Raw genomic sequence first — 10,245 nt, 5'->3', positions numbered from 1 at the left:
CCTCTGGCTTAATAGCAAATGTCTTGAGAGGCTTGCTGTAAATAACCTTGGCCTTAAGTCCCTCGGGGCGGAAGAGATTTTGGACAAAAGGACATCCCAAGTAGGCCAGTGGGCAGCGGTGCTGGAACCATCCGTCCAGGCATGACTGGATATCAGCGTGCACATTCTTGAAGTGGAATGGGAACTCATCCCTTCTAAAGAAATGACTGCAAGTGAATGTGAAAGCTGAACTGCTTTTGTTGTGTCTTCTGGTTACACATTCAGTGTAGAGCTCCATGTGCAGCTCTGGTGGGCTGTTTTCATCCAGAATATCTGCTAGAACTGCGCTGGAGGAGAAGGGCTCCAAAGGAAAGCTGTATGTCTGTGTCGCAAAATCCACAAAGAGTCCATCAATACCTCTTGCTTCAGAGATCTCATGGCCTTTCAGCTCTTTCTCCAGAGCACACAGCAGTGTGGCTTCAACTATATTTGTCTTGGGTAGTTCTTCTATGGTTATTCCCAGTTCTGAGGTATCCACTGACTTGTCTGAAGTTGGCATCTTGTGGCCCAGTGCATCTCCTAGTCGTGCTCTTTTGCCACAGTAACTAACTGGCACTTTGAAGGTGTAGACAGTCTTCACCTCCTGGGCTTCCAAGTTCCCATAGACAAAATCTTTTTCTCTGGGAGTGCAAGCAGCCATCTGGCCAAAGCGGATGAGCATTCCCCCGTGATGTACCAGATACATGTTGTAATCCGCCACACCGACTTCCTTCTTCAGCCTCTCCAGGACCCCTTCTTGCCAGGGAGCCAGTCCATTCAGTTCTCTACTCGGTGTTACTTGTTCAGACTTTTGGCCCTTTCCCTCTTCTGCACCATCAGATCCTTCCTTTGCCTTCTGTGTGGAGCTGGCAGCACGAGAGGCTGCTGCTGTTTTTTTGGAAGCCTCCTCAGTCTTTTGTCCTGAGCTGGTTGCTGAGCCTGCTACCTGGCAAGCCAGAAGCTCTTTGCTGAAAATGTTCTCCCATGTTTTGTAACTCCCCAGATCCATTCCCTCTTTGTCCTTTGCCAAATCTTCCCGCTCACGTTGGCTGAGCTCAGACTGGTCATTGCCCTCTTGGGAACCACAGGCAGCTCCTCCCACAGCACCTGCTTCCCCACCCATGGCTTGATCCATTAGTTCTTCTAGTTCATCCTTTTTCCTCCACTCTGGAAATAATTCAGCTACTTTCAAAGCCCTGAAAAGTATCTTCTGGTCTCTAAGAGCCAAAGCAGTGTCCAGACATTCTTCATTCAAGGTCTCTTTCATGATATTCTTGTGCAGCGTTGTGTCTGAATCCACGTTTGGCCAGCGGTTCCACTCCATCGAGCAGCAGACAACACTGGCTGGACAGACCTGGAGGTGCTTCCCCAGCTTGAAGCGGGCCATGGAGAAAGGGCAGCCATAGGCTGAGTTGAGGCAGGACACCTGCTCCAAGGGGCAGAGCAATTTGTGCTCCTCCTCCTTGCACATGTGGAAGGTGGCCCCGCAGTGGAGGTGGCAGCTGATCACCATGCAGGACACGGAGATCTCAATGGGTGCGCGGCAGTGCCGGCTGAAACATCGCTCACAGTGCCTGTGTTGCCCAGGGGGAGCTTTCTGGGCCCGGTGCTGTGAGTGGCAAAGACAAGAAGACAAGAGTTATTGTCTGAAGGAACGAGGAGGGCCACAGACCCTCCATGCCCATAGCTGGTTTCCACACATGAGGTGTTAACATGCACTTCTGGTGGGGATGAGGCTCTGAGAAAGTGACTGCCAGCTCCATGCAGTCACGTATCACCTCTGAGCCCCGCTGTACAGCCTGGCCTGGTAGAGCACAGATACAGACAAGGTCTTTACTCCTTAGCTCAGGCAGCCAGGGTATGAGCTGTTTTCTGTCCCAATATTCACCAGGCTGCTGAAATCAAGACTGCTAGTGGCACAGTGAAGGAGCAACCCACTTCCTCAACATTGAGTAGGAAAAATTACATTCCTTTTTCCTCTCTTGATTTGGTCTAGGCCTCTTCTCATCTCCCCACAAAGACATGAATGTTGCACAACGAACCTCCCTTTGCTCTACACCACCAAGGTCAAGAGTGAGGATTATCTTCAGGATAATTCCAGTGTGGAAAACAGCCTGGGTAAGAGCTAGTTTCCTTGGCCTTCTTTACTCTGCTTTCCTGATTTACCCTTACACTCCAATTGTTGGCTCACAGAACTAGAGGCTGCTCAGTCACTACTTCCCTGGATACCTTCAATTGCTATCAGTAACTTGGCCCATAGAAGACCTGCTGCAAGTAGAAACCTCCCAGCTTTTGACTTCCTGCTCCTTACTATAGGAGCTGCATTCCAGCCTGGTTCTGGGATCACTGTGAATCTTTGCTGAAAGAAAAAGCTAACGATAAGGAAGAACTTGAGTTTTGTTTTTAAACAGGACCCAGGGTGCTTTTCTTTTTTATGTGAAAATAGGAAAAAAATTTTGACAAATCTTCCTCCTCCCCTGCCATTTCATGCAGTAAGAACTACCATAGGCCCACTAGACTCTCACTTGGCTCTGAGAAAAGACAGGAATTGGCAGTAAAATAATGTAGACTTTGTATGATTTTTCCAAGGTCAAGAAAAGTTCAGCAAAATTGGTGTTTACCTAGATGTGTTTTCTTTTGCAAACCCAGGGTTAAGTGACCTAGCTCTGGGGAGAGGTGTGCTGCAGAGGAAGTGGGCTCAGGCTCGGGGGAAGAGATTCTACGTGAAGAACTTCCTCTCTCTTTCTTGAAGGTGTTCTCTTAACTTCATATCTTTCACACCTTTACACCCTGGTATGGAAGTCATGAACAATACTGGAGAAGGAAACACATCTGGGAAAGGCAATGCTTGTGGGTGTCTGCACAAAATACCAACACTCACATTTGAAAATTAGATGTGCGTTAATTGCTCAACACAACTTTGTTCCATCTTTTGCAATTTCCAGTGCTGATCAGTACCTGCTTATCCTCCTAATGAATCAGCCCCATTCCTTGGCCCTGCAGAGTAAAGGAACACACACTCTTGGCGGTCCCTTTACTCAGAGACAAACTTGAACTCTCCAGTATAAGGTGCCATCACCTTTGCAGGGAAAGAGCTCAAGACAGCAGTGCAGAAAATGAAACGTCGTGACTTCCCAATATATCATCCCTGCCTTGCCTTAGGAAACACTGGCTTCTGCACAGAGGTGACACCAGGGTGGCCTCAGCCACACCAAGCCCTTAAATACATGTGGTTTGGGGTGGCACCTGTCCTGCTTTAGGCTACTAAGTTACGTCTACTTTTATGCAGTTCAGAGAAGCAGGAGATACAGATGGGTTTATTTCACACTAGTGGCATCCTTGCTGGTCTCATTCTTGTAGCATTTTGCTGCAAATATAATCTCTAAAAATAGTCCCAGCCATGACTTGCATAAGGTCAGAGGAAGGCTGGGTACATTACACTGCAATAAAAACACAACTGTGTGAACAATACTTTCCACTGCAAAAGTAACTCTTGGGGAGAAATAGTTGATAAAAAAACCCCCTACATTAGAGGCATGGGCTTTCTTGTTCTCCAAAGCACAGAAAGGACTGATGGCAAAGTTTCTGCAGACAAGCTTGTTTTCACATTGTTGTATACTGAAATAAACCCCATCCAAATCATGTGTAGAGAAAGAAAAGACATGCTTTGTTTATGAAAAGTGACCATATCACAACATTCAGATACAGAATCAGTCTTCCTCATTATTCAGACATTTTTTAGTTTAGTTTATCTCATCTCTAACTTGTATATGCTGCTCTTTTCAGACAAAAGCTATCTATTCCTCTCTTCTCATTGTCAAGTCCGTGAACATAGAGGACAGGAAGAAGGGACAGAGAGTTTCTTTCCGATATTTATCAGGGTTTGAATGCTTCTTCTATTCTGACATGCCAGTAATCAGGAGCTCTGTACTTTAATTGATAATTTAGTTGGCTGTGGTTTAGTTGATGGTATTATTGCAAGTACACAAACCAGAAACTCAAAACACTCAGCAGAAAGTTTACAAATTTTGCCTCAGTCGGTTTGATACATAACATCCAGAGGCAGGTGACACACAGATGTCAGGTGACAAAACATTTCTCTAAACTTGTACACTTCTTGATTCCCTGCAACTTGCAAAATTTCTCCAGGTCTGGGTTAGGAAACAAAAAAAACCAAAACAAATCAGAAATGATTACTTCAATCATTTTCAAGCTACTGTGTAAGGAAAGAATGCACATTACAGTCCATAGTCTGTCCACTTTGGTAAATATTTTTAGACCATAATGACAGCAAATAAAGTTTTAAAGTATACAGCTGCTATTTTAACTGCAGCTATGTCTGTGTCTGGAGTGGGCCTGTTCAGTGATAATAACTTACAGTTTGTAAACCAATTAAAATTTATTTTCAGGAGGCATATATTTAAATAATTTGCAGTCAATGAGCCAAAATAATACAAGTATTTTCTCATTTGGTGTGTGACTGACCATTTGACATACTAGGGTCATACATTGTACCTGAGCTCTTTGCACAGAATCAAGGGATACCTCCCAGTTTGAAGAAATATCCAAAAGGGCCACCAGAACCCCAGATAATGACCCTAAAGAGTGCCTCTGAGATGAGATTGCAAATGAACATAAAACAAACTTTCTAAATTTTACAACATGATAACAAGCTTCTAAAAAAATCTCATGAAAGTTCACATCCAAATGCTGGAGCCAAGAATGCTGAGGTTATATATAATGTTACAACAGAAGGAATGTGAATACTTTTGGTGAAGTGTATGGGGCAGATGGGCAATGTTCTTTATTTCTTTTAACCCTTGTTACCCAGTATATAGTGTTTATCTCATCTTTATTATACTGAAATCTTGAGGGGAATAGTTATTAATTTTCTTACAATATAAGAATTTTCATGTCAGTATAACTATCTTAGATCTGATCATGTTCACAATAATGAATTTATATTTGCAATACTAGAGGAGCACTTGAGGTTGAAAAATACTATTGCTCCTATTTGGCAGATGTAGAAATAAAGTTTTGAAAGATGAAAATATATAGAATTAAATATGGTATTTTATACAAATATGTAAATGCCGGACAAAAATGCCAAGCATAGAGATGCTCAGGTTTTTATGTTTCACTTGCAGTTGCATGCCCCCTGCACAAAAACTTTGGCAGAGCCAGCTGTAGAATCACATTTTCTACACCAAGTAAGTCTTCTTTAATTAGTGATTTCCTTTCATGCACTGGTCTTCCTCAATCACTACTTGCTTATCAACCTTGTCAAGAAATCAGGCTTAGGTCTCCTTTTGCTAAATAGATATTTTTATTTCTTAGAGGTGAGGACAAAATCACTATGCCATTGGAAACCACAGTGTACTGCATCTGTACATGAATTCCACGAGCCCAAGTTTTCTTAAGTCCTCTCCTTAGACACAAAATAAAAAGCAAATCCAAGAATGCCACCTGGAATCATGGGGACCTCTAAATAAGTCAAACTCCACACCTCAGCACCCACAGCAGAGTCAGCTACAGCTTGGGTGACCCCCTTGGCACTCAGCACAGTGGGTCACTGTCCTTGATGGCACTCCTGCTCTGCAGTTGCCATTTCAGACTGACCTTGTACATACAAGTTACCAGCCAAGCTTTAAGTGAGGCAGGCAGTGAGTGTGGTATGGCTCAGGGCAGGTGGAAAGGGAGAATTAAAGGTGTAGATGAAATCTTTATCAATAACACTAATAGTGAGCATTAACAAAACCTACTTTTGAGGTGACCTTGAACAAGTTCACATGGATTTTACAGGGGCACTTTGATTCCAGGGCAATCCTGGTGAACTTCAAATCCTTAGCATAAGACATGAGGAGAAGTAAGATTTTCTGTGAAAGAACTGACTTGTTGGATAAGCCCAACAATGGAAGGATGAAGCTGTGACAATTAGGGAGCTACTGCCTGTATTTCCTTCTGAGTATCATCTGGATGAGGCTGTGGTGTTTCATTATGAATAACCACAATAATCACTATTTTAGAGTTGCTGAACAGGTTGGAATTGCTTTATACTGAAAAAATAAATCCACAGTATAGTGCAGCAGTTGGACAATGACTTCAATTCATGTTCTTTGCCTTTCTTCTGGAGCATGCCTGTTGCTTAGGTTCTCAGAACAGCACATCAGCTTCTCCTCAGCTCCCTACACCTGACATGCAGGACCATGGAGATAAGAGAAGTGTTGCACCATCAGGCCTCCCCCTTGCCTGGAAAATCGGTGCTGCACACAGGCAGTAAAGTGGCACCAAAATTTGCTTGTGCAACTTCTGTCTGGTGAAATGTACTAAAACTGTTACAGGAGGAGCAGGGAGACTTCAGAGCAGTGAGGCACAGGTAACACAGGGCACTGCTGGTGGGAACCCTGCACTGCACTCCCCACTAAAACACCTGGATCAGCAATGTTTCTTGCTCCTCCCTACCTGGTGCAATGTAGCCACAGCTCATCTGAGAGAAACCCACCCAAAAATTCCAGGCGCTGAAATGGTCCCCTGGGCTGGTGGCATAGTGCAGGATAGCTCAGCATCAGCATCATGTGCTGGGCTTGTTGGGGAGTCCTGTGGGAGACAGGCAGATCAGCAGGCTGTGACGGGGAGCTGCTCTGCTGCTCCTCAGACCTGTCAGGGGTCCCTGTGCTGTCCTTGGTAGACACAGTCAAGCAAACTTCCACTTTGCATTGGTAACTAGGAAATGGGTTTGGTCTTGGTTTGAGTTCAACAAGTGCTTTAAAAGAATAGGTCCAGTTTGGTTACAGTTTAAGAAAAGGAAAAAAAAAGGGAGGGTAATGGTCCAAACCACGTTTTTTTTCTCTTTGGGCTCGTGTTCTATTTTATGCTCTGGTAACAATCTCATTAACATATTCTTCTGAAAGGTGCCCACTGTAAAGAATCTCAGAGCTATTGGTTAAGATCTAAGTCATAAAATAAAAATAAAAGAGATTAAAAATAGGTAAAATAAAAGAGATTGCTAAGCAGTCACAAGACTAAATGGTACAGTAGTACCTTTAACTCTTGCAATTCTTACTGCATCATTCATTCAGTCTAGATTTCCAACATAAAAGTTTGCAGTCTCAATCTACAAAACTAATTTAATTTTAGGTATAAGCACTTTTGCCATGAGATTGTTCTTGTCTTTCCTCTGACCCTTGCTGTATCTCCTTGTCTTCTCTGAGTTTCCTGAAAATAACAGAAATTGAATTTTTGATTTATCATCTGATCTGCTGCTGAAGCTCCCATCTTACAATCAGCATTTTAGGTTTTTTTTAAATCCTGCATACAGTGCTGCAAACTACAGCTAATTCACTGAATATATTACGGAGGGTTTTTTTTAGAGTAGTATGTCACAGAAGTGCTCACAGTTACCAGCTGCCTCTGTTTTAGAGTGTCATTTAAGACATCTCATGATTATTCTATTTCATCTTAATTACTAAGGCTGTTTTGAAGATGTCTTGATTTTCATAGCTTGCTATAGTAACCATTACATTCCATCAAGGTTTGTCCAAAAAACCTCCAACTCTACAAAGCCTTACCTTGATCATAGAGTCCCTTTGCACGTACCAAACACTTCTCTCCTGGTTGTGCTCAGCTGGGCTGAAGTGAGGTGGGTGAGGAACTGCACACAAAGAAAGAGAAGAGAACAGAAGGACACAGAGCAAGCCCAGGCAGAAACATCAAGTAGTTTTGGGATGTTAAAAATAAAACCTGTGCATGTGACCATGTAGCTCAGCTTACAGAGCTGTCTCCTCCACTGTATTTGTTAACTCTGTCACTCCTGGAGTGATACTTTGCAGACAAGGGGAGAGGCAGAACCAACAGCACTCCGTGTGCCCTGCATGAGAGGAAAAGATCAAACCCCTTCCTCAGCCCTGTATCAGCTCCCTGCTGCTCTCTGATGGAGGTTTGCCCTTGACAACTTAGGTTCCCTTAATGCCCACACCAGTTAGTGGTTTCTGCAGCTGGAATTGTCACCCCATTCCCACTGTCACTGGATGCAGCAGCTAGCACAGACAGCAATGGTGGTTTTCTGATCCGTCCGGGCAAGGTGGACACAAGGAGAGGAAAGTGGGAATGGCCGAGACTTGAGCAGCTGGGCAAAGGTGCCTGCCCTCTTCCTGAGGACCCCCAGGAGACTCCCAAGCTTCAATCCCTCCACTGCACAGTGAAAAGGTCCCACCAGGCACCAAGGGTAAGCCTGAGAGTACAGCTCCCAGCACCACCCTTCCTCAGCCACACCTGGAGAAGCAAAGGACAGCATTCAAGCTTTACTGCAAGCATGGACTCATTAAAGCATTTCACAGTGCCTCCCCTGGTGAGCACTTCATACTGATGGGGAGTATGGACAGGTCCTCCATGCCAGTGAGGTTCAGGGATGCAGATGGGGCAGGTGCTGCTCCTCCCTGGTGGGTGCTCACCCCATGTGGCTGCAGACATCCCTTTGACCCTGCTGCTGTTTGCTGCCACCTCTCACCACCTCAGAAACACAGAACAACCCTTTTGGCTGTGGTGGCTTTGAGATCCTAAATCATGATGAACTTGAGACTTTGCCTTGTCTTCCTCTTTCCCATCTGTGAGTCAGCAGTGACTCTCATGGCTTGAAACATTGCAGGCAACTGTTTTCATTTTTAGGGCTGAACAAAATGTCAGTGGGTGACAACCAAGGCTTGCTGGTGCCAATTGCAACTTAGTAGAGCTAAATATGGTCAGCAGTCTGGCTCCGCAGCCTTTTTTAGAAAGGGCTGCATTATCGTGATACCATTTTCTGGCATCCCATTGCACTGGGGAAAACAAGAGCCAGGGGGATTTTGCCTAAACTCGAATTTAACCCAATCACAGCATGATGGCTGATCTGTTTACTCTGTCCACTTCCACTCTTCCTCCCCCATCTCAGGGTCATTTGTCAGCCTTCACTGTTGTCATCTTTTCAGGCTGTGTTTAAAAATATGCTGAGGGTGTGCCTCGCTTTTGCATGAAGAAAAACTCTGCTCAAAATTGTGTATTGGTTCAAGAGTAAATTCCCTCCAGCTGAATTAACTCAGATTACAAAAACTCTCAGGCCTTCAGAAGTTGTCAGAAATGAAGCTGCCTTCTGTCTTAATTTTACCTGCACCTGATGTCAGCCTGGTCTCAGGTATCTCTGCTTTCAGACAGCTGGAACTCTGGTGGGTTTTTTTGCTGTTTCCATGACTTGCTCTGTGACCACACAGACCCAGACAGCCTGAACCTGCCTCTCTCTCTGGTAGGCTGCCTCACAGCCTCACCCCACACAAGTTCTGCAAATCCTTGCCTGCAGGTGATGACTGTGATCCAAAAAGGTGTCATCTGTGGTGGCTGTTAAGGGTAGGTTATCACAAGACATGCAGAATGAACATAGTTCACCATGCCTGAAAATATGTACTTGGTGGGGAGAAGGGAGCAGAAGAGCAGAGAGACAGGAAACAGGAATTCATCCTTGTACCTGCATTGCGTTAGCTGTGTTGCACCTGAAACCAGACTTTCATCAAAACCAGGAGAACCTGAAGATCTCTGCTGCCACCCATAACTGTGCTAATTTGATTCAAGGTGTATCAGGAATGACAGCCAATACTGTAACCAGACCTCCTGCTGCATTACAGATGTGTTTAGGCAGGATGCAAGAAACGTGAAATCCCTGAAAGAAAAGTAGAACTGTGGGGTTTTTTTTTTTTTGTTTTGTTTTTTTTTTTGGTGCAAATGCTTTGGGAGAAAGCTGTTGCCTGTCTGCTTTAATCTATCTTATCTCAATTCAATGGGTAGAAATGCTGTGCTTCTACATGAAGCCCTGTGAAATACACCAATGTGTGTATGTACACAAATATATGTATCTATTGATGTGGCAAAATTGTCTGAGATCTGCTAGCCTGAGAGAGGTGAGGCTGCTGCAGCCCCATGCCCATGTCCAAGCAATAGCCAGACAGGGTTTGTATTCCCTACAGGCACATGCACAAATTCACATATGCACCAATTAAGCAAATACACACGGACACAGATTACACATCATCCACACAGAGCCCTCCCACGCGGCACTGGCAGCCTCATCCCACACTCTGCTCCAGCTGAGCAGGACAGAGGTGCACTATTGAGCCTCTGTGTATTTACAGAAGTATTTACACACGTGTACAGTGTGTCCCCTTCCAGCAGCTGGGCTCAGGCAGTGCCCAGGGGCTGCGCCCC

The 10,245-nt window shown here is 44.6% G+C and overlaps 1 protein-coding gene across 1 annotated transcript in view; it reads right to left on the bottom strand.

Moving 5' to 3' along the window:
* Positions 1-7,682, bottom strand: part of FBXO40 (F-box protein 40) — a 9,418-nt gene extending 1,736 nt beyond the window's left edge. Inside the window, exons 1-2 of the mRNA XM_031056641.1 lie at positions 7,587-7,682; positions 1-1,627 (exon numbers count right to left, since the gene is read on the bottom strand). The exon at positions 1-1,627 is cut by the window's left edge and continues 251 nt beyond it. Of these exons, the coding sequence (XP_030912501.1) occupies positions 1-1,627; positions 7,587-7,595 (1,636 nt within the window). The 5' untranslated portion in view covers positions 7,596-7,682. The remainder of the gene's footprint in view (positions 1,628-7,586) is intronic.
* Positions 7,683-10,245: the final 2,563 nt, after the last annotated feature.

This window comes from Geospiza fortis, unplaced genomic scaffold (genome assembly GCF_000277835.1).
Source record: "Geospiza fortis unplaced genomic scaffold, GeoFor_1.0 scaffold1, whole genome shotgun sequence".
In the NCBI taxonomy this organism is placed as follows: Eukaryota; Metazoa; Chordata; class Aves; order Passeriformes; family Thraupidae; genus Geospiza; species Geospiza fortis.
Note: the sequence above shows the minus strand (reverse complement) of the source record. Positions and strands in the feature narration are given on the sequence as shown.